We start from the raw sequence: 25,238 nt of genomic DNA, 5'->3' as shown, positions 1-25,238 counted from the left end.
TCCGTCTCCTTCACAGTTTATGAAATTATTCTGTGGCATAGAACAGGGAGCCAGAGGTGGTGGAAAGCCATCCCAATGAGCTCATTCAAAGATAACCAGATTTTGAGATCTCTGGTGGTCTACACACGTAAGAAAGCGACTTACATGTTTCTTCCTAACTGGCGCTTCTGAAAATATTCTCGACTTTGATAACTTTTCCAGGGTTGAACCCAAGTCGGTCGCCAAGTCATTTCCTGATTCAAGGCCAGGGCTGACTTCAGGCGTATGCGGCCTATGCAGTAGCCCCATTCCACGTTCCAAAGGGCCCCTCGTTTGGCTTAATGCTGTGCGGCTGCTGTCTTGAAATCCTTAAGGATGCATCTTTGAACTTGTGTTTTGTGAGGGAAATAGGATGGGACAATGGAGCGTGTGTGTGGACAGAGAAGTTCCACGCCATGTGCACGTGCAGTGCTGTTCCTTGCGGCCCGATTTACAAATGGCATTTACAAATAGCCAAGCGTTCTGGTGGGTCTATGACTGGGTAAGAGGGGTTATTGACAACCCCTCTAGGCTATGCTTTCTGTTCAAACCAGAACTTGCTTCAGACCCAGAGAAAGACAATGGCTGTCTAATGAACACAAGGAGCCCCATCACACCATTTTTTTACTTGTGTTATTTTCTTGAATCGGCCAATGATTCTGAAAATAATGACATAGAAAGAAAGGAAAAGATAGGGTGATGGTTTATTTTCCTTTCAGCCTTTCCTTACTCTTCAGTAAACTGAAAATAGAGTTGGTGGAATGTGTGCTATGAAAAGCTGAATTCCTTTTGTGCAGTGTGTCCACTGTTGCGATGAACTCAAAATACACATACACGTATGAGCTCCGAAATATGGCTTGTGTCATTCTGAGGATGCTATATACGAGTTGAACGCTCCTCTATTTGCATTTAAAACTGGTATTACACCATATAAAGATGGATGGTAAATTTAATGTTAATCATTTAAAACGTTGATTTTTCTTGATTTAGAATGCCATTAAATAGCAAATAAAAAACCCCAAATACCATGATAAATCAAAAAGAGACCGCAGAAGAAAGGAAAAAGCTTTATAATTTAATAGCTTTAAAGGCATTTTTTTCCTTTTTTTTTTTTTTTTTTTTTTTGCGGAACGCCTCACAACTTTGCGCGCCATCCTGGTGGTCCTGGCGCAGGAGCCGTGCTAATCTTCTCTGTATCAGCCCAACGTTAGCACGTACACGTTCTGCCGAAGGGAGCACTCTCCTCCTTATTAAACGAGAAGCCCCCCATATTCATTCTGTAAGAGACCCTGCCAATGACATAGCTGACCCCGCTCAAGGTCTCATAAGTGCACGGGTTGGTCATGCAGAAAAGAGCCTTCTGTCAATGTCCCCTTCAGGTGACATTGTCAGGAAGGAACACCACTCAAGCGCTCAGCCTTCAAACGGCAAGTGACTGAAGCCGCGAGGTGCACAGATGATAAGAAGGCTTCCCTGGAGGGGCTCTTTGGTCATCATTGCTCTGCAAGGTTGCTCCTCAGGACGGGAGGCTTCCAGCCCTGGCCGGGGGCGTCACAGGCTCCCCGCCCCGCCCCTGCCCCTCCCCGATCCGCGTCCCTGGAGAATGAACAGACACTGAATAAAACAAGGCAGGTTCGAACGCAATTACGAGGGAACAGAGCGGCAATATTGCCTCTTCAAACAAATATGCAATAAAATTACCAAATTTAGATGTATCTATTCAAAGAATAGCACTTTAAGATTCTGGTGATCCATTTGCCCCGAGTTAAAAATAAAATAAAACAGAAAGGTCCCCTCTGGAGACCCAAAAGCCATGCAAAACCACACGGGACCAGTGATCAGTATGTTTCCCGTGGACAGGGGGGTGAGGGGGGTGGCAAAGGCCAGGCACAGACCACTTTTGAAGATGGGCTAGAGATGAGTGAGGCATTGTTCTCAAAGTGGAGACTAACCAAACGGAGCATGCCTGTCTCCACGATTATCACTGGCGGCGGCGAGGATGTCACAAAAGTCCGGACACAGTGAAACTCACCTTTGGGATTAAAGCAGGATTTACAATGAAAGGGGATTCAGATTTTTTTTTTTTCTTCCCAATTTCATGAAGCGTCAATCTGGTATAATCTGGAAGGGCGGAACGAGAAAGAGCTTCCCGGTCTCACCTGGCAATCACACATCAGCGCGCGCAGCGGAAGGGGCAGACCCCCGAGGACCGTCTATGAAAAGCCGGAGGAAGGAAGCAACAGCTTTTCTTTTTTTCTAAAAGTGTGTTTTTCTTTTTTTCTAAAAGTGAGGACTAAGATGAGCGGCTCTAAGATTAAACACGATGCTATCTTTACATCCCATCTCCTTTCACGCTCCTCTTACTCACCAGCTCCTCCGCGTGCAGAGCCCGTCCATCAGCGAGATGAACGCGTCTGGCTTATTGTTCATAAAGCCCAGGCTAGTTGGAAACTATTTTGGGTTTCTCACTCAAATCAGATTTTAACTTTGATTTTTCAAAGGTTAATAGGTTAGTACAGAGGTCTGTTGTGTCAACAGGGCCCTAGAAAAAAATTAATCATGAAAGCAATATCAAAAGGTCAAAAGGAAGAAACTGAAAATGCTATAATAAAGAAACGACGGAAGCCTGTTATGTGTGTTTCCGAAAGCAGAAGCCTGACAAAGAAAATAAGACAATGTTGCTCAATGGGGTTGCTGGGAGCGGAGAGTGGGAGAAGACACTAGCCCGGAGCGAGATGAATTTCAACAGCTCACGATGGCCTAATGTTCCCTAGAGAGTCTCTTGAAACAGGAGAAATCCGAGCGGAGGTAGGAAGGCAATGGGATCTCTGGTAACAGACTATCTTTTTAGCGGGGGTGCAGTTAACGCAGTCACCATTGGCTGCCGTAGATCACGCAAACGGCCATTACTTCAGCGCCGAGGAATTTGAATCTCGGAACTTCCCTTAGGGTGTAAGTGTGACTAATGTTGTGTGCACAGGGCGCATGGAAAAAGGGGGGGCTACACAGGGTAAAAGCAGGGCCGGGACCATTTTCTTCTGTTTGCTTCACACTGACCATCTTGCGCTGGTGGTTGGTAGCGCCACTGGGGCTCCCAAAAGCCACACGTCGCGTTGTGGGTGGGTCCACAGAGCACAGAGCGTCAGGGGGTTCTAAATATGCTGAGTCTCTGGGTGTGTGCGCACAGGTGGGTGGGGGCGTTCCCTCTTAGGTGTAAAGACCGAGATCGTGTTTGTGCGATATGCTGGTATCCTTAAGCTTCCTCTTCCTGGCGAGAGACTTGGCGCTGGCCCCTGAATCTGCTTATCTTTAGGAAAACGAGAAGATAGCTTAAGGAACTCTGGCGTGATTCTGGCCCAACGTTCTTTCCATCGTTTCAAAGTTACAAAGAACAAAACGAGGAACTAAAACCTTAACCACAGAAGTAAATGCCAGAAGATGAAAATCTGAATAAATAACCAAAAGATAGTATATACTAACTATAATGATATGTAAATAATATATGAAATATGACAGGTTAAATCTCTAAACAGAAAACAGTAAGTTGGTTCCTTTCTCCCAACCGTGTCCTGGGACATCCTTTTTACATCGTAGAAACTTGCTGATAAGAGATTTGAACTAAATGCCTGCTCATCAGAAACACTAGTGGCTAATTAGGTGCTAAACACATTTAAAATAACACTTCCCTACTCTAATGGCTCCCCACTGCCTGTGTAATTAGATCTATAGGTATAAATACATGCAGTAAAATTCACAGATTTTAAGCATACAGTTCAATGATTTTGAGCAAATGTATTTAGCTCAGTAACCAACACCCTAGTCAAGATACAGGACATTTACATCAACCTAGAAGGTTTTCAGTTGTTCATTCTGGCCATCCCTCCTCCCCTCCCAGAAGCAAACACTATTCTAACTTTTATCCTCATAGATTTTTTGGTTTTGTTTTTTGTTTTGCTCGATCTCAGTGGAATCACGATGGCATCATACAAAGTGAGTCACTTTGTTTCTGGCTTCCTTTGCTCAATATAATTTTGTTTTGTTTTGTTTTTAAAGATTTACTTATTTATTTGACAGAGAGAGAGCATGAGTGGGAGGGGGGAGGATGGAGGAGAGGCAGAGAGAGGGAGAAGCAGACTCCCCACTGAGCAGGGAGCCCCATGCAGGGCTTGATCCCAGGACCCCTAGATCATGACCTGAGATGAAGGCAGACACCTAACTGACAGAGCCACCCAGCTGCCCCTCAACACAATGTTTTTGAGATTCTTCCATGGCTGCCATCAGCATTCTTAAAAATTTTTGAAGTATTTACTTCAAAAATGTATAGTCAAACTTGAGAAATGAAATTTATCCAAACAGTTTTCAACTTTGTATAGTGAACCAGGAGAGCTTTTAAAAAAAAAATACCAGTAGTCATGCCCACCTTCAGAGTTTCTGATTTAATTGGTCTGGGGTAGGAGGAAAGCACTGATATTTCTGAAAGCTCCCCCATCTATTCTGATATTCTGCCAGAGTCAAGAACCTCTGGACTCAGAAATGATGGAATTTCACCTCAAGTTCATGCAGATTTTCCCCTATCCCCCTTTTCTATCTCAGAGGAATTGGTGGCCTTTCTCCTTTCCATTTGTGCTCCTGACTTAATAATCGCTACTATTTTATGAAAGCTTCCACTGTGCTAATGACTTCTATCTGTTATCTCATTTAGGTCTTACAATATTCATGTTATCCCAGTTCGACAAATGAACAAAATGAGATTTCAAGAGAGAAGTTATGCAGCTTGTAAGGGTAGGAGCCAGGATTCGAACACGTTTATTATTTGCCGAGAAATACCTCCCCGCTGTGATCAGATCTTCTCTCCACTAATTATCTCTCTCCAATCTTTTCTTCTCCTTTGGCTTTTTAAATCCCTCAGTCTACACTAATGCTTAGGTTACCTCTAGCCTAAAGGAAGAATAACTAAAGACTTCCCCTTTAAACATGTCAGCCTTCAAACTCCAGCCTTATTTCTCTCCTCCCTACTCTTCTGCACATTGCACAAACTAGGGGCAGCCCCTAGCACGTGACTACAGTGGTTCTCCGGTCCCTGGTGATGGTGTCCTCGCCCCATTCAATCTTTCAGCTTAGTTTGCATTCTGTTCAATTCTTGGCCACTCTCTCCCTCTGTTGTTTTCATATGCTCAACTGATTGGCCAGACACCAGTGGGAAACTGCTTGGAATCAGATTCGTGGTTATGGTAGTAACTGCCAGAACAATAGGCAATTGTTATTGCCTACTATGGATCTATACAACATGCTGTTTAAGCTCCAAAGAGGAGAATATAAACTCCCCTCCAACAAGACGGAGACAATCCTGTTGACTTAGGCAAGACTCGAGTTAATGAAACAATTACAGTTTATTAAACTAGTAAACAATTTAAAAATGAATAAATGCTGGATAATATGGTACAGAATTCAAGTGCAGCAAGTATACAGGGAAAAAAAAGTACTTCTGGACAAAGAGACTCATAAAGTAGCTAGTGTTTTATTGGCCTTGTCTTATCTCTAAGTCTTGCAATGGCTTTCTGAGTCATAGCGTAGGCATGGTCAGGAGATACGGGGACCAGAAGAGGCAAAGAGCTCAATTTCTTGATGATGGCTTGTTTTCTTCTCTGACTTTTCTATACTGCTTTTCTTTGTCTCTAATCTCCATTTCTCCCTGTTTCCACTGGTCACCATACTTCACATTAAAACTCCTCCTGAGCACAGGGGCAATCCCATCCTTCGCTCTGGCCAACAGTCTAGCTATGTTAACGGCTTGGCTCCGTATCCACGTAGAAGATCCTGCTATGTATCTAACTCATCTTCCAAATTTTACTGAGATTCGATCTAAAGATAATCTAATCAATCTCTTTCCCAACAGTTGCATATTTCCCAGAAAAACTTTTTCCAAAGAAGTGTTCACAACAACACATCATTTTGAAAACACGTAAAAATCATCAAACGATGTTCACTCACGTTGGCATAGCAATACATACCTACTTTTCTAAGAAACAAAGCTTTGGGCTGCTCCTAGGTTTTCACAACTAAAATCCCTTTAATCTGGAACTGGCCATAGAAAGTGTCTGGTCCAACCTCTGCTTTTCCTAGATGGAAGCCTACAAAAGGAATTTCTTTTCCCAGCTAATTGAGTTGCTTTCTAAACATTAAATTCAGGCTTCAGACTTCTGGGCTTCTGTCCATTACACCATAATGTCTTCTTCATCAGAAAAATATTGCAGGAATCTGGAAGGCATCACAATGATTGAATTTGTTGCCTAGGAGAGCACGGATCAAAAACTTGCTTTATTTAAACAGTGCATTTTCACCGAGCAATCCATTTTTAAAGGCACTAGAAAACAATGTTTTTAATCAAGACAATTAACCTCATGAGAATACTGCTCTCATACCAAGAGCTATATTGTGGCTGAAGTTACAAAAATGTCTGACAAGGCTACAAAGGGTGTTCAAAATATAGGTTTGTTATTATTCGGGTATGGCGAGGTCAACAGATCTAGAGATGATTGAGAAGATAGTTTGGTATCCTCACGGACTCCAAGAGGAGGGAGCATACCATACCAGGGGTTAGGACACGCAGGCAATCACGGGGGTTGGCCAAGAGACAGAAGAAGAGGGGAAAATTTATTGCAGTTTCTGTGGGAAGGAACAGACAAGGCAGGGAAAGTGGACTTAGGACTGGCTAGTTGGAATAATTTCAGTGGGCTCTGGGGCACAGGGGCTGTGTCTCTTTGCCTGGTACCTGGTCTTGGGACGATTAGGGCAGAGGGATCGTGGCCCAGACTGTGAGAGCCTGACAAAGGAAGTAGGTTGGGGAGATGAGCTCTGGACTGACTGGTCTGCATTTGAAAGTACACTCTATGGTGAGTTTACTCTCTCTAGAAATTGGCTAACCCTGGGAAAGGCATCTCTCCCAGGTCAGCAAAGCCCCAAATGTCAAAGCATCAGGATATAGAAAATAAAACACATGGTTAATACGAATGAATGGTCTGGAATGATACGTTCAGTCATAGTGGAAACACTATCTGGAAACATGATCATTGACGTTTGGGTCAGGATAACCAGGGGAGAAAGAAATGAAATGGTCTGTATTGTCACCAACCATTTGTCCCTTTCTCACTCAACTGAGTAAGAGCTAAGATGAGAACTCCTCCCCGCTGCCAGCCTCCCACTTGATAATTAATGGCTCTCTGGAGAATGATAGTTGAATCTGCCTTCTCTGCAGAATTTCATGGAGCTTTTTGGAGCAGGAGGCTTTAAGATGTCAGTATTTGTTAACTGGAGAAATTCTGAGTATCCAGATCTTCACGAAGATAAGTCCCATCCTCTGCCTCGAAGGGGCAATCGTAGCACCATTACAGGTAGTGCCTGGTTGCTCACAGAGCCGTGAGCATAAGTGCTGGAATCCTGTTCTATTGACTGTTTATTTAAAAGAAGAAAGTGCATTTCTGAATCTGGGCAAGAGACCAATTTTAAACGGAAGTTGAATTTCACCTTATATGTCTTTGACTTGGGTTGCTAAAGGACCTAAATTTGAAGCTTAAACACAGTCTAAATTAGTGACATCATTTTCTAATGCAAGTGGTTTTCAAGGTATATAAGTTGTCATTCTTTTTATTCGGAGAATGATTAAGATCCGTATTGGTTAGTATTTTTTTTTCCTGAAAGTGACTACCTTATAGGTGAGAATTTTGAATTGTAGTAAGAAGTTATATTTACAGGTAAACATTAAAAGAAAAGACAGATCATAATAATCATCTTTGTGATAGAACCAATTTAGAGTGTCAGGTTATAACACATTGTTTTCTGATAAAGTGATGGCTATTTTTTGTCTCCATGAATCTGACTAGTCTAAGTACCTCATACAAGCAGAACCACACAGTATTTGTCCTTTTGTGACTGTTTTTTGTTTTTTTGTTTTTTTTTTTTTTACTTACCATCATATCCTCAGGGTTCATCCATGGTGTAGCCTGTGTCAGAAGCGCCTTCCTTTCTAAAGCTGAATTATCTTCCATGATCTGTACATACCGCATTTGGGTGGTTTTCACATTTTGGTTATGTGACTAATGTTGCTATGAATTGTTTCTAGGTGTACAAATATCTCTTTGAATCTCTACTTTCAATCCTTTTGGGCATTTCCCCAGAAGTAGAATTGCTGGGTCACATGGCAATTCTATTTTTAATTTTTTGAGGAACCATTATACTGTTGTTTTTATAGTGGCTGCACCATTTTATATTCCCAGAACTGGATATTTTAAAATGTTCCTTGCACATTTAAGATTTTAGGACTTAACATTTGTTCTTGAATAATTTCTTTCAGCCATTTCCTCTCTACCTGGAAATTCCATTCATCATGGAAAAATGTTCAAATGTCGTTTTACTCCAGGAAGCTTTTCCTGACCTCTGTTTCTCTTCTACCTGGATTATGCACCCTAACTACCAGTGTCAACACTAATCACTCTTTACAGTAATTGTTTATATTTTTTCGAGGACGCGAGTTCCTAGAAGGCAGAGATCATGTCTTATTCCTCCTTATCTCCTCAGTGCCTGATACAGAATAATCAAGCAGCAAATGTCTGATGAATGAATGTGTGGGCGCTTTGGCACGAAATAGAGTCAACTAGTTCCAAATGAGGGATTGAGGAAACAATTTAAAACAGTAAAACTGGAGGATAATTTTTCTCCTAATGCAAGGTATTTCCCTGGAAAGGCTGGACCTCAAATAATAATACTCATAAGCATACAATTTAAAATCCTACTATAGTACTGTCCCAACAGTCAGCTAGGGGGAGTCTTCTCACCTGGGCTCTGGAATGCCCAATTTGCCATTCTTGCTCAAGCTGACTTGCATGCCCACAGGATGGACTGGTCCTTATACTGCCCACCAACATGGAAGTACAGATGGGCATTCTATGCTCAGTCACAGCAGAGCGCAGAAGGCACTTTCTCCACTCTTCTCCGTTGGGCAATACAGAAAACTTGTCTTTAATGCTGAAAGGGACCATAGAGTCCAATGACTCAGAGCCCTGTTACCTTGGATGATGTGGCTGAGTTTCAGAGAAGGGAAGAGGCTCCTCCCAAGTCCTATGGCAAGAGGGCTTCGACCTAGATCTGGAGATCCAGACAAATGCTCTTCTTACACAGTTACAAACTATTTTTAAACGACTTTGCAGAGTGGTGGAGGACAGGCCTGTAATTGGATACAGTGAAAAGACACTTCAGTGGAAGTCTTTAATTTAGAGGGTCAGATAGAAGTTGCTTCCATTCGAAGCTCATAAAAGGCCCTGACCTGTGGATGGTGCTGATAGTTCTGGAGCCAGGCAAGAGGACCCCAACCCTCCTGGGGCAAGAGCCCACCTCTGCAAATACTCCCTTTGTGCAGGCTCGCGACCAGCCGGCATGGAGGATGTCCACAGCTCCCGGGAGTGGAAGCTGCTGTCCCTGATCGGCCTCCAAGCGGGCGAGGGAGGATGCTGCGGGCTGTCTGCTGGGGCGGGACGAGGAGCACGCACCTGCCGCGGGGCTCAGAGGGGTGGGAGGGGCAGGGGCAGGGGCAGGGGCGGTGCGCGCGACCTGGGCTCCTACTGTCCCGCCGCCAGGGCGCAGCCGCGCTCCGACGGCCACTCGGGGCACACGGCGGCCGCGCACCGGGTGCCAGGTGAGCGGAGATCGGATCCGGGAGCGGCCGGAGGGCCGGAGGGAGCCGGGTGCGGGGGTCCTGCGCTGATCCGGGAGGGAAGCGGGGCGCCCTGAGCCTGGGGAACAGAGCCTCGGGCATGTCTCTGTGGCAGGACAGGGGCGCGGACAGAGCAGGGGCCCCTGACTTCTCTCTCGGAGGCAGCAGGAGCACCCCGCATCCCCACAGGGTAAAAAGAAAGCCTAAGATGGCCAGAGGTTTATCTGACGGAGGCCTGAAGAAGTTCCGGACTGCCAGGCCCATCTTGTGCCTTTTTCAGGACCAAGCATGGGTGTCTTTGGGGGGAGGGGCGGTTAATTTGGGGACCGAGAGCTTTCGTCTCTGACACTGATTTATTCTGACTTCCGGATACATTCTTAGCTCTTACTGCATCTCCCTGGTGCTAGCAAAGTCCAAAGACACTGCCCCACAGTGTCCCCGAAAAGTAAAGGAACACCCCCCTCCCCAAATGCCTTTCTTTTTTTCTCTTTCTTTCTTTCTTTCTTTTGTTCTTTCTTTCGTTCTTTCTTTCTTTCTTTCTTCTCTTTTTTTTTTTTTTTTGGTCTTGTTTTGTCACTATAGATTTAATGAACAAGTTAGTACTGTCTCTAAACCTCCAAATGGTATGTAAAATTTCTGTGTGCCCATACATGTATTTTTCCCAAGAGAACTTTCATAGATTTTATTTAAAGATCAAATCGCTGAAATCATAGCTTTGGGCCCCATCAACAGGGCAAGTACTAACAGTCTTTAGGGTGACTGAGTGGCATATTCTTATTTGAAAGCTGGGATTGAAGGAAGGGTTAGGGAGAGAGATTCCTTCAAATTCTGGGAGGACAGCATTCACGCACCTCTCAGATTTGCCTAGATTAAGAATAGGTCTGTTTTCCACTAGTGCGAAATCAAATCAGTTTACATATATGCAGAGGAGGAAACGAAGATGGATTTTTATGAATGAAATGTCTATTTACTGTTCTTCTTGCAACCCCAGCCGCAGTTTCCAAGGACTCTGAAGGAATGCAAGAGGTGCAGGGTTACAAGTTTATATGTCCCTGGTCCACTGGTGGCTTGAGAAGAAGAAAGAATGAATGTTAACTCAGCCTTGGAATAGCACCAGAAAAACATAGGGTGTGTGCTGGGAGGGAAGAGGGTCAGGGAAGTTAGATTAAGAGCTTACTACAAAATTAACAGATACCCTAGAAAAATCACATTCCATCATTAATCCCATTTTTTCCCACTAAATGGGCCAGAGTATGCATTGGACACGCAGTAGTATATATTGCCACTTGAACAGAAGCTATTTCTGGTCCTGTCTTCCATACCTGCAGAAGCTTGGTACCCAGTCTGTGAGGTTCATGGGCAAGTTGGCGTTTAAGATAGCGGTCCCCAAGCTGCGTGATCCCCAAACACTGGTGTCCTGCCACTAGCCTCAAATAATCACAATCTCGTCCCAATTTCAGAGAAAAAAAATAGAGCCAAAATGATGTGGTTTTTATCTTTACAAAAATATCAAACTATCCCAAATCATTGGTGCTTGCTTTTACTTGTGTGTTACCTAGCTTAGTTCAAATATATGTATCCAGTTACGTTGAAACTTCATAGATCATTATTTCTAGTTTATGAAGGGTCGGTTAGTTCTAGGTGGTCAGTAACCTCCCTATGATTGAGATCCACTGTTGTAACAAAAAGTAGGGAACACCTCACATCTTTCTTTACTGTCCGTTGAATGTAAATGAGTCCTTGGCGGACATCTGGGTGGTGGCCGTGAATTGCACAGGACTCCAGCACCTGCCTCGTTCTGCTTGTTCACATCCCTGACCAGTTCTGTCCGTTGTTCTAAACTTGACCCATATTTTGTAAACTCAGACCATTCTTTTGCTGAAGCTTGTGGAAGAGGGGTTAAATTTCTTAGCCAACCCCTCCTCCCTTACAACTGGTCAGTCTTCATTAAATCCCCAGTTGAACTGTTGTTTTTCAAAACAGTAAGGTGGTTGTTTCTACCTACAACCTGTCTTTTCCTGATATGATTATTATTTAAAATGGCCCCATACCAGGGCCAGGGGTTTATTTGGCAACGAGGGAAATTTTAATTGTGCTTCTTACTTTAAAAGTGGTTAAAGAAGCAAACTTTAAAAACATAACATTTGCCACTTCATTAACCCTTCAGCCCAAGATAAAATTTTGCTGACGTTACTCACTGTTCTTTTTCTTTTTTTTTTTTTTTTTGCCCCCAGCAAATGTATACTGAGCACTTTCTCTGAGTTGGCCCTTGGGGTATGCGGTGATTCCATCTGTCTGCTTTCAGGGAGTTGACAGACAAGCAGTGGGGCCTTGAATCAGGACTTACTAAGAAGTGACTTCTGGAAGTGTTGCCTCAGGGACTCTCTGACCATGACCCCTTTCTTTCAGGTTTAAATACCTGCCCATGAGCCCATTTAAATAACCTGGCCAAAGAAAAGGCTCTCAGCTGCAGTTTCCTGGGCTCAGAACACCCTCGCTGGTCAGCAGGACCTGACTCCTATCACCTCCAGTACTGTGTAGGTAATGGTTCTAGGAATAGTGTGTCCAGGGAGAGTACATTAACTCGACAAGGAGGGAAGCGTTTGCTTTCCGTCTGTGATACACCGTCCCAGCGAGCCCTGGCCTCTCCCCGGGGCGAGCCTAATGGCTGCCCAGTGGCATGTTCCAACTCCCTAGGCTAGTCGTTCCCCAATTCATATGGAATAAAAGTCATCAATGTTTAAAGGCATCCTGACCAGCACCCGAAGTGCGAGCTGGAAGAGTATATTCAGGGCCAATGAACAGGGGAGGATTCTACCCGTTTCAGATTGGTTAAGTTGGGCCAGTCTGAAATACACCTCTTTACTACACTGAGGGACAGTGTGCAAGTGTAGATTTCGGGGCCAGGTCATAGTCATAATGATGGCCGACCATGATATAGCCGTTATATGTGCCAGGCATCCTTCAAAACATTTGCTGTGTATTAACATATTAACTCAATTAACCTCCCTCAACCCAAAGAGGTGCGTACCATCGTCATTGACGATTGAGCCCCGCATCCCACAATTTATGATGTTCGATTTACTTAGCCCTTCTGGGATAAAGTCTAATTCAGCCTCGTTCTTGTAGGGTACTAACTTCAGTTCTTGCCTACGCATTGTGAGAGGCAGCCTAGCTCTGCTCACAGACTGCCCTAGTCTGTCTCTTGGTTCACTCCTAACTCGCAGGGTGACCTTGAGCAAGTCACTGCTTCTCAGTGCCGCAGTTTCCTCTGTAAAATGGGCGTGATCGCAAAACTACCTCGCCGGGCTGCTGTGAGGATTGAATGAGTTTTTACATGTAAGACACTCAGGGTAGCAGAGCTCAGTCCACAGGAGGTGTTTTATCTTCATTATCAGCTACGTTTTCTTTCCAGCTTCATCTCCCACTGCTCCCTAATGTAGCAGCCATGCTGAGCTACTCAGAGCTCCCCTGAGCCTTCTGAAGTCTTCATATGTCAGTGGCTTTGCACATGCTATTCCCTTTGCCCGGCATGCCTTTCCCTTCCTATCGCTACCTTCAGCTTAAATGTTCCTTCCTAATGACCTTCCTTTAGCGCCCTCCCCCGACCCCCAGGTAGCTAGTCCCATACTTCTTTTTGATCTCAGTATCTTCCTGCCGTTCGTCTATCAAAGGGCTTAGTGATTAACAACTACCCAACATTTATTGAGCACTTATCATGCGCCCAGTAGTGTTCCAAGTGTTTTTCTTGCTTTTTAAAAAAATATATTGACAGCTCCATGTGGTAGGGTTATATTTTGTTAAAATTATGTCCGTGTCCATCTCCCCCAGTAGATGTGATAGTGGCTTGTACATCTGTGTGTGTTATTCATTTTGTATCCCTAAGAGCTGGCGGAGTGCCTAATTAATACACAGTGGGCGCTCCATAAATGTGTAAGTGGATGCATTTTACCAACATCTATTTACATCCGAATAAAAAGCTCATTGTAAGTAATTCTTCTTTTAAATAATCTTCATGCTTTTCTCATTGCAGAAATTCACTGACAAAATTTTAGAAAACACTGATAAGTAAGAAGGAAGTTAAAGTCCCACTGTTCCCAGCCCTGGAGGGCTTCAGCAACGTGCTCAGGGACACACAGGTTCTCAGCGGCTAAACTGAGAATCGAGGTCAGGCAGGCTGGCAACAGAGCCCAAAGCTCTTAACGCTGCATGAATCTGCAGCTCTTCCTCCCCCCGGCAAACACACACGCCCTCCCATGAACAAATTATGTGAGCTAGTAAAATAGGTTGGAAGAGCTGACATTTGAAAATGAAATCTACCATACATATGATGGTGCGAGGCACGAAATCTGCATTTAAAAAATAGCTGGTATTCTGTCTTTTCATGTCTTCCCATTTCACGTTCCATCACATCTTTGGGGGAATCAGGATGGAGAGGCAGCCCAGTGAGGTAAGGCAGAATAGAGGATGGCTTCTAAATCAGACTAACACGGGTTCGAACCCTGGCTTTGCTCCTAGATGCCTTCCCAGGGACAGGATGCGAAAGCTCCCTCAGTCTTTGTTTCTTCTGTAAAATAAAGATAAGAAGAAACACTTCTCAGCATCTTGTGAAGTTTAGAGGTAACACGATGGTTGAAGTGCCTCACCCTTGATTAATGGTGGGTCTTGTGGTGAAGTCTCGAATGGTGACACCCTATGGCTTCCCCAAAGAGCAACCTTGCCAAATTGTTTTCCACAGCTAAGTGCATTTATTTTTTCCAATCCTTCATTTTAATTCTGGTGGTAATTTAACATTTATATTATTATTAGATGTCTTGCCTCACAATAGTTTTCTTAGAAATTCAATCTCTTCTCCATGGGGTCTCTTTGAGATTAAAGAGAAAGAAGTGGCAAATTTAGGATCTTAGAGCAATTTTCATTTAAAAGAAGATCATTGTTTTCATTACCCCATCATTAATGTTTTCTATTTTCCTTTATCAGCGAGTTATCTCGAAGTCAATTTGAATTGCCAAACCGAACTCTTGTTTTCCTGCAAGATGAAAGGAGACAGCCATGAATGAGCCACTAGACAATTTTGCAAATGTTTCTGACTTCCCCGATTATGCAGCGCAGTTCGGAAATTGCACTGATGAAAAAGTCCCACTCAAGAGGCACTACCTCCCTGTTATTTATAGCGTCATCTTCCTGGTGGGCTTTCCAGGGAATGCAGTAGCAATTTCCACTTACATTTTCAAAATGCGGCCCTGGAAAGGCAGCACCGTCATCATGCTGAACCTGGCCTGCACGGACCTGCTGTATCTGACCAGCTTCCCTTTCCTGATTCACTACTACGCCAGCGGCGAAAACTGGGTCTTTGGGGATTTCATGTGCAAGTTTATCCGCTTCGGCTTCCATTTCAACCTATATAGCAGCATCCTCTTCCTCACCTGCTTTAGCGTTTTCCGATACTTCGTGATCATTCACCCCATGAGCTGCTTTTCCATTCACAAAACTCGATGGGCCGTGGTGGCCTGCGCTATGGTGTGGATCGTTTCACTGGTGGCCGTCATTCCCATGACCTTCCTGATCACGTCAACCACCGGGACCAACAGATCCGCCTGCCTTGACCTCACCAGTTCGGATGACCTCACCGCCATCAAATGGTACAATCTAATTTTGACGGCCATTACATTCTGCCTTCCCCTGGTGATAGTGACTCTTTGCTATACGATGATCATCTACACCCTAACGCAAGGACCTCACAATCACAGCGGCCTGAAGCAGAAAGCTAGAAGGCTAACCATTCTGCTACTCCTTGTGTTTTACATACGCTTTTTACCCTTCCACATCTTGAGGGTCATCCGGATCGAATCTCGCCTGCTTTCCATCAGCTGCTCTGTCGAGAATCAGATCCACGAAGCCTACATCGTTTCTAGACCCTTGGCTGCCCTGAACACCTTTGGTAACCTCCTACTGTACGTGGTGGTCAGTGACAACTTCCAGCAGGCCATCTGCTCGATGGTGAGATGTAAAGCAAGTGGAGACCCAGAGCAAGCAAAAAACATCAGTTCCTCAAACAACCCTTGACATACTTCAGCTAGTTAACCAAGAAGAGCTTGCAGAGACTTGAACTTCTAAGAAGTCCAGATTAGCTCCCTCGATGGCTCTCGGTAAATATGGTATGTTTAGGTAATTACGTGCCAAAGCCAGGACAGGGCTACCAGGGATTCCAGGCAGCCCGTTTGTTGAGATCTTCCCAAGGGTCAATGTAAGAATGGGATACACGCTTATCAGTAGAGGATTCACATGTGGAATCGAAGCTGTTGGAACTCAGGGACACCTTGAAAAACATCTAGTCTCACCAACTTACTCTGTATAAATAAAACTACTAATTTCAGTAGTTTTATAAGATTGAAAGTTCCCGCACTTGCCCCAGTTAAGTTAGGTGCCAAGACTGGAGTAAGACACTCTTCTCACTTTGGGTTTCATGTTCCTTCGTACGCGGGCCTGTCTGTACTGAACCCTTAGACTCTCCAAGGCATTATTTTTCTCTTTCTCAGTATTCTCTTTGTTTTCATTTCATGTCTCTAAGACTTTCTTTTTTCTTCAAACTTTGCTTTGAGATCATTAAACTGTGTTTCTCACTAGGCTTTCGTCAGTTTTATAGATTCAAGCCTTCCGGTACGATATACCTGAGACAATTCAAAGATGTTGATGCAGATGGCCGACATACCCGTAAGATATTGGGGGCATTATGTCTTTACTTTGTAGATCATTTTGAAAGTTGTTACTGAATTGAGAAAAATTATCAAGTGGTATTAGTGATTATCAACACATCCCAGAAAAGGAAGGATGGACCTGTTTTGGGGAAACAGAAGTACTTTTAAATATCACGTATATTTTGGGTATTAAGTAATCTAACAATGTTTCGATTTCTGTGGAAAACTATCCCAGGAAACACCAATTCTCTTTAAATACCTTTCTCTTTTGTGACACTCTTGAAAATATGTTATCTATTTATTGTAACAGCTAAAGCTATTTTTGAGTTATGTGTGTGGTTAATTATCACTAAGTGTAAATATTTGAGAAAATGCCTAGTCTGGATATTTAAAACCTTAGTCAATGTGTTGATACAATTAATAAACTAATTTAAAATCACTGAATAAGCTGGTAATATTTTTCTTTGAAAACACAGCTTTACCACCATCCTATTTACATGAAGCTTACGTTCTCTGTGTTTAGGGAACAAAAATAACTTTAAGAATCAGTTTTAGAATCCGGTTGGACTAGATGGTTAAAACAGAAGAATGAGTACCATAGGAATACTTTGTGACTTGCAGGTGCTTCTAGAACTTTAGACCTAAGTGAGGACATTCCCTGGGAACCTGTGCCAAGCATGAAGGGGGAGGAAAGAGGGAAGCCAATGGTTCCGCACATGGACGTTTCTGGATGATGGCATTGTCTACACCAACCACCTTCTGAGACATTCTCTCCAGGCCTTTCTATAGGATAAGGAATGAGCTGTTTGACCATAGGGCTGGGCTTGCTCACGTATGCTGACTGCACAGCATGGAGTAGCACCCTGAGGTCCACTGCAAACCTGGAGACTGGGTAACTCTCCTCTCCCGTCTCCCAAATGCCCAGGCCAGCTCCAGGGCGCTCACCCAAGTGTGGCCAGGTTAGTCTTGATACCAACGCTGTTCTAACCCTGGATGTAAACCCCTTTCCTTTCCCTCTGTCTCTATTCTTTCTTACTTGAAAGATTTTGCCCACCAGAAAAAAGCCACTCAACCTCCCTTATGTCTATCTCAACTTGTCCCTGTAAATTTTGTTTTCCTTTTCTTCTTCCCACCCATGTACAGAACAATAACCCAGTTCTCTTTCTGATTTACGAATTCTTCCGCTGTGCCTTTGGCCCTTCTTCTGCTCTCTTAGGGACCTTGCTCTGATACTTAATCCCACTTTCTCAAATTATTAACCTTTCTATTACCCTGGATAACTGATCTTAATTTGGGAACATGCATAATTTTCTTTTATCCTCAAAATACCTTCCCTCATTCAGCTGTGTTGTTAATTCTCTTATACCTGACCTGCCCCCTGAATTCAGGGTCCCGTGCAGATGACTGTCTGCCCTCCAGGGTTCTGCCCATAGAATATCATCACAAATATCCAAGCTAAATTGGATTCGAAGGGTCAGTTTTATTTTCCAAAGTAGAGTTCTGGGCTAATTGTGTTTGGAATGGAAGCCAAAAAAAGAGATTGATGATTCTTCTGAGACTAGAATGGGACCCCAATGACTTTGCCTCGTAGTTGTAGGCCAAGAAAGTATAGGACAAAAGAGCAGAGTTCTGACTGTCGGCCAGACAGGGAGCTGCTGGGGCTGTTCACCATGGTAAGGACTCCAAGTTCAAGTTAGGCCCATTGCAAGTGAAGGCAGGAAATCTGGAAAAAAATTGTTCCAAATTTTGGAGACATAGTAACCCCTCCACTCTGTTTTTATCTGTATATCGTGGAAATTTATATAGTCACAAAATTAGAGAAAGTACCAAAATGACCCCACGTATCCATGACTGAATTTCACCAACAATTAACAACTTATCCTTGTCTCATCTATCCCTCTCCATGTTTTTTTTGCTAGAATATATAAAAGCAAATCCTAGAAAATGCAGTAGTTTCACCTATAAATGCTCCAACATTGATCTCTTTCAAAAAACAGAAAACAAACACAAAATAAAAAATGAATCCTTAATAGTATCTAATATCCAATCCTTATTTTCTTTCCCTTGGTTACCTCCAACATGTCATTTTATAGTTGTTATTATTTACTTTTTTTCAAATTAGGGTCCAAATAAGGCCCATGCATCCCATGTGGTTGAGAGGTCTATTAAATTTCTGTTAATCCATTAGAGTTCCCCTTTCCTTTATTTATTGTCATCTATATACTGAAGAAATTGCATCATTCTTCCTGTGGAATTTTCCTGACTGTGGGTTTGGCTGTCTTAATTCCATTTTGCTGTTCGCCATGCCCCTCCATGCGCTGTATGTGGTGGAAATTCAAAGGCAGAGCTGGAGGTTAGATTAAATGCAGATTCTTTTCTTCCACCCTCTCTCCCCCGTTCCCTCTCTCTCTTTTCCCTTCCTCCTTCTTTCCCTCCCTCCTCTCCTTCCTCCTTTGTTTTCTTTCCACCGAAACAGTAGTCCGCCCCAGGAGCTGCGTGTCTGACCGCCCTCCATTGAATGACCGAGCAGGGCTTTCGGGATGTATCAACCTGATTTTCATCTCATAAAGATCTCCAACCTCCCTGGCCCTTCACAGTTTATCAGTCATTGCTAATTCTTGTCTGGACCCAGTAGGGCTTTCACACGGTGACTTTTAAAATTCTACTACTCTTCCGCTTTTGTTCATTATGGCTTTTCTGTAAATATCTTTCATCCATCAACCGTCCTTTCCCCGTCCACTCTGAGCGCAGGCGCAATGATCAGACTTAGCTCCTCCCCCTTTGGGAGGCACAAGTCAGGAATGAAAGGAGATCCGTAAGCTGACCTTGCAGGGCTCCCTCCTTGGGAGTGTCCGTGTCTCCTTTCTATACGGGCCAAACTCCTGCTCTTTAACTCTCCGGGGTTAACAGCCATGCCTATGATCCACAGGGTTAGAGCTGCATCCTTGGGCAACGAGCTTGCCTTACTGCTGCCATTCTTCTAGAAACCCACCTTAGTGCCTTTGTGTGTCCTCTTGGATTGGGGCAGGGCAGTTTAACTTTCCCCTGCAATGCCCGGAGAAGAGGTAGAACAAGACGTTAGTAGCCACGAGGCCATGTAGCACTTGAAGCTAAATGTACACTTCCTGTTCTAATTTCATTCTTAAATTCTACCCAGCAGCACCGTTCGGTTAATCTACCTGCTAGGATACAATGAGTCCAGATGATATCAAAGGATACAGGGCCAGCAAGGCAAAAGTCCCTGAAGGGGGAGAGCCCTTTCCGTGACTGAGTTCCTAGGAAGAAAATAAATTATTATGCACATTGATCTGTTCTCTTTCAAGGCTATTTCCCTCTCCACGCTTCTGTCTGAGTATTTTCTATTTATCCTTCATTAATCCTGGCTTGTACTGTATACAATCTGCTATGAAACCCATGCATTGAATTCCTAATTTCAGATATTGTATTTTTTAATTAAGGCAATGCACTTTTGGTTATCTTTATTCTACCACTTACGTGAGGTGTTTTTTTTTTTTTCTTTTGCTCTACTTTGTCCCTTTCCCTATATTTTCTAGAACTGAATAATCAGTTATTTTAAAGTCCTTGTCTGTTTACTCCAATATCATATGACCATTGGGCCTGCTTCTATTGCCCGCCATTTTGCCCATGTTCATCGTTCATGGGACCTTGTCTCCTTGCATGTCCATTAATCTTTGCTTGAATGACAGAAATTGCATTTGAAGGAATCAAAGGGGCTTCCCTGAGAGGTTTTTATTTCAGTTATTTTACTTTTCAATAGTAAAATTTCTATTTAATTCCACTTCCCTTCTGAAGTTTCCTCTCATTCACTAAATAAATCATTTTCCTTTAACTCTTTAAACATATTTAAATAGCTCCTTTAACATCTTTCTCTGTTAAATCTAGCATCTGCTTTGTATTACTTTCCTCTGGAAGCTGTAATAGATTATGACAAATTTAGTGGCTTAAAAGAACACAAATTTACTCTCTTTCAGGGGTGAGAAGTCCAAAATCAGCTTCACTGGGCTAACATCGAGAAGCTGGTAGTCCTGCCTTACTTCTGGAGGCTCTAGATGGGAAGACATTTCCTTGCATTTCCCAGATTCTAGATGCAGGCCACCTGCATTCCTTGGCTTATGGCCCCTCCTTCCCTCTTCAAAGCCAGTAGCACAACATCTTGGAATCTCTCTGACCTGTGCTAGCTGTCCGTCTCCTCTGTCCAACTCTGACTCTCCTCCCTCTTTTTATTGTAACTCTTGCAATTACATTGGGCCCAGCCAGATAACTCAGGATAATCTCATCTCAAAATCCATAACTGAATCACATCCCCCAAGTCCCTTTTTCTTTGTAATGTAGCATATTTACAGGTTCCTGGGATTAGGACAAGGACATGTTTGGAAGGCTGTTATGTAGTTGACCACAGTATTTTTTTAAAGACCAACTGACTAACATAACAATAGTAACAATGTAAACTGACCTCGAAGCTAGTTTCTTTTTTCCTTCTTTCTTTCTTTCTTTCTTTCTTTCTTTCTTTCTTTCTTTCTTTCTTTCTCTTTCTTTTTTAAATTTTTTTTTATTATATTATGTTAGTCACCATACAGTACATCCCTGGTTTCTGATGTAAAGTTCGATGATTCATTAGCTTTCTTCTTTCCCTTTCTTTCTTTCTTTCTTTCTTTCTTTCTTTTTCTTTCTTTCTCCTTCCTTTCTTCCTTCTTTCCTTCCACCCTCCCTCCCTCCCTTCCTTAATAATAAATAAAAAATAATGATAAAATATTTTTATTTATTTATTTGAGAGAATGAGAGAGGGAGAGTGAGAGCAAGAGCATGCATGAGTGTGGGGAAGAGCAGAGGGAGAGGGACAAGCAGACTCCACGCTAAGCACAGAGCCCATCTCGGGATTTAATCTCACAACCCTGAGATTATGACCTGAGTCAAAATCAAGAGTCAGATGTAGAACCAGCTGAGCCACCCAGGTGCCCCGAGGCTAGTTTCTAATTGCTTTTTTTCTTGGCTGTGAGACACATTTTTCTGTTTTACATGTCTAATCATTTTTTTTTTTTTAACTGAGGATAGGACATTCTGAATACATCATTGTGGAGACTCTAATCCCCTGAAGATTGTTGGCTTGTCTCTGGTAGACACATCAATTACTTGCTAATCGCTTTAAAATTGTGTTGACTTGGTCTTACAATTTTTTAAGGAACAGATTTGTGAAAAGCCCAGGATGTTTTCCACATACTTCTCATCCAGCGGGACCCAAATGGCAAATTCTGTTTCTCTTCTGGTCTTGTCCACACTTGGCTTTAGGGTTTTTTTCAAAGCATGTTTAGAATCGACCTTACTTTGGGGCATGGTCTTTACTACTAAGATACAGTTCTGTGCTGTCTCAGTGAGATGAGTCGTGAGTTAGTGAGATTTTTCACCCCTGGCTGGGCCAGCCTGGCAATGTCCCTTAGCACTGCTCGAGCATTAGTTTCTCTGATGCCTGGACAGCCTCTTTCTGGTGACTCTCAAGTGATCTCTCCCTGCAAACCCAGCCCTTGGCCCAGGAACCACAGGAAATCTCCATGTATTTCTGCCCCTATGCTCCCCATGATTTCGTCATCCTGGGTGCTCTGCTCCAAATATTGCAGACGCTTCAGCAGTGCCAAACTCTGGCCCCCACCTCCTTAGCTCAGTGGGACCACAGGACTGCTGTCCTCTGCTTAGACTTCTGACCTCTGCACCACAGTTAGGAAACTACGCCCGGACAGGGATCCGGGGTGACTGTGGGGCTCGCGGTGTTGCTCTGTCTACGGGCCCAGCCTGAAGACATTGGATCGTACGTGCTGTCCAGTCCTGTTGTTGCTAACGGTGTCTCACTTCTGTTCGGCTAGAATCAGCGCCGGGGAGGGAGCAACATCCACGTGCGATGTTACCGCCTCTCCCATGATCGCTTTCCGCTGTTCACGCTTCTGAACTGCGGGAGATTTTAATCTAAACGTGGAGGTGGAACCCCTCATCTCCTCCTCTCAAATGACACTCAAATAGCAACAGGGACATCACTACAAAGATATGAGAGCATGCAGAGACCGAAAGCCCATGGCCGAATGGGGAAGCCAAATGGGAACGAAGCTGGTCGCGCAGAGCCTCCCAGGCAGGCCAATGTGTTCCGGCGGCACAGACCGCTCAGGGCTGGAGAAGGTGTAAGTGGGGCCGAGGGCAAGGGGTTTGATGTAAAGCCCGAGTACGAAACAATGGCTTCTCTAGATACTCTCCCTTCTGCCACGCAAACCAATCACTGACCCTTTTCCACACCAGAACTCAAAGTTTTCATTTTGGGGAGGTTGAACCAGGAAGGTTCTTGGGGACAACAGATAAAACTGAAGACAGCGTGAAAGTGAGGTCCGAAATATCCGATAGAAACACGTGGCTCGGACACCACTGGCTACTCAGGCTTGCATTTCCTAGCAGAATGCTGGTGCATATGCGCTCTATGGAAACGGAAATATGCCAATAACCGATATAACTTATTAGCACCTGTACTGGGCTCCCTTTTCTTTCTCTGCTTTCTTCATGCCCCCGGGTAATCCGACTTCAAAGACCAGGCAGAGAACCATTACACTCTCCTGACTTACATAAAAGGAGAGAAAATTCCAGATGCTAACAGTTGGGGCAGAGCTCAGCCTGCTCTCCCACGGTGCGGCCCACTAGTTGACCCCCCTGTCAACCCCACTTCTTAGTATTTTACTCTTCAGAACGAGGGGAAAGCCACAAATAACAAGGCAAGCGATGAAAGCCTGTAGTAGAATCGGAGACTCCAAAATGAACAAACAGGGAAAAAGCAGGCCAGGAAACAGAAACACTGTAGGGAGCATAAGAAGATTTCAAAAAACCTATAAATTAATACTCTCTGAGACATCTTTGAAATAGACCAGGAGGTTCTAAAGGAATGACCGTTCAAAGAACAACAAAGAGCTCTTGGATACGGAGCTGGGGGAGATGAACGGGGTTAGGCCCCATGCCCTTCGCTAACGGCCCACAGCTTGGCACGGACTTTGCACGGGGAGTTGGGAGTTCTCCTGGCATGTCCTTTCAGTGTACTCTAACTGTTTGATAACTAGAAGAAAGTCTAAGAGGCTGGTCAGAGGATGTCAGAGTTATTGCCTGATTTCAGTGCAGGCGAAGCGTTCTCTGATTTTTGTAATTTTGTGTGCATTTCAGAGGTTTTAGGAAAGTGGGATTTCTTTTAAGTGCATCTAAACCACTGAGTTTCTTGGAGTTGCTCTATTTCCTTTTTCTTATTTTGTCTCTATGATTAGATATGAAATAATATAAGAGTAGATGTTATGTGATTACATAATAGCATATAATTTGTTTTCTGTGATTTAAAAATATGCTCATAGCCTGAGCACATCGTTTTTCTTTCTAGAAATGCTCTCCAACACTACCTTAATGTTTCTAAATGATGTGGCTTTTTGCATGAATCACAGTGCCTTCCACAAACATTAAAAAAGATAACGCTAAGTGAAATAAGTCAAGCAGAGAAAGACAATTATCTTATGATTTCTCTCATCTATGGAACATAAGAACTAGGAAGATCGGTAGGGGAAGAAAGGGATAAAGAAAGGGGGGGTAATCAGAAGGGGGAATGAAGCATGAGAGACGATGGACTCTGAAAAACAAACTGAGGGCTTCAGAGGGGAGAGGGGTGGGGGAATGGGATAGGCTGGTGATGGGTAGTAAGGAGGGCACGTATTGCATGGTGCACTGGGTGTTATACGCAAGTAATGAATCATCGAACTTTACATAAAAAAACCAGGGATGTACTGTATGGTGACTAACATAATATAATAAAAAAAATTTTAAAAATAATAAAAATAAAACATAAATGCATAATTCTTTATTCTTTATTTATATTGTTGCTCGTTGAGTGCAGGGATTTCTAGAATGGAGGAATGCATGTTTAGGACTCAATATCAGTTTTAACTGTATTCAGGTGAACTCACACCAGCATCTTCTAAACCTCTATGCGACTGTGCTATCCCCTAGAGACAGAGACCTTAGTGGTAAGCAAGTCCGCTTTCAAAGATATTGCAATCTTGCAGACTAACGGCGTTATTCCTCTGTACCTTGTAGGCTGCTTATTTATGCTATGCTGCATTTACTTACCAGATCTCAGTGAAATGTTTACCCCGTTCATTTTGCATCCTAGTTTGTCATTATTCTAGTTATGTTCTGAAGAGCTCAATCCAGAGGGATTATTTCAGGAACATGTATAATTATCTAAATCACTCTCACCAGTAACTCTACAGGGTGTTCTAAATGGCTAATCCAGGGGCGCCTGGGTGGCTCAGTTGTTAAGCGTCTGCCTTCGGCTCAGGGCGTGATCCCGGCGTTCTGGGATCGAGCCCCACATCGGGCTCCTCCGCTGGGAGCCTGCTTCTTCCTTTCCCACTCCCCCTGCTTGTGTTCCCTCTCTCGCTGGCTGTCTCTCTCTGTCAAATAAAAAAATAAAATGTAAAAAAAAAGATAAAAATAAATAAATAAATAAATAAATAAATAAATAAATAAATACATGGCAAATCCACAGAAATATCTTAGGGTGCTAATTGTACATGTTAAATGCCCCATTTATCTGTTTTTAAGTCCACCTAGGAGAGGAACAATATCACAGTATTTGGTATTAAATACTTAGTAATATCCCATTATCAGAGGCAGCATTATAAATATCTGAATCTTACACCATGAAAGCCAAAAAAACCTACATACGCACCACAGATGATGCTCTCTGTATCAAATAACAAACTCCCTACTTCTTGCGAAACATTTTCTGA

General features: G+C 43.4%; 1 protein-coding gene across 1 annotated transcript; it reads left to right on the top strand.

Annotated features, from left to right (window-relative positions):
* Positions 1–14,776: 14,776 nt before the first annotated feature.
* On the top strand, positions 14,777–15,790 carry OXGR1 (oxoglutarate receptor 1). Its single transcript, XM_008685011.1, has one exon. The coding sequence runs from the start codon at positions 14,777–14,779 to the stop codon at positions 15,788–15,790; it is 1,014 nt and encodes a 337-aa protein (XP_008683233.1).
* Positions 15,791–25,238: the final 9,448 nt, after the last annotated feature.

Source organism: Ursus maritimus, unplaced genomic scaffold (genome assembly GCF_017311325.1).
Source record: "Ursus maritimus isolate PB19 unplaced genomic scaffold, ASM1731132v1 scaffold_10, whole genome shotgun sequence".
NCBI lineage: Eukaryota > Metazoa > Chordata > Mammalia > Carnivora > Ursidae > Ursus > Ursus maritimus.
Note: the sequence above shows the minus strand (reverse complement) of the source record. Positions and strands in the feature narration are given on the sequence as shown.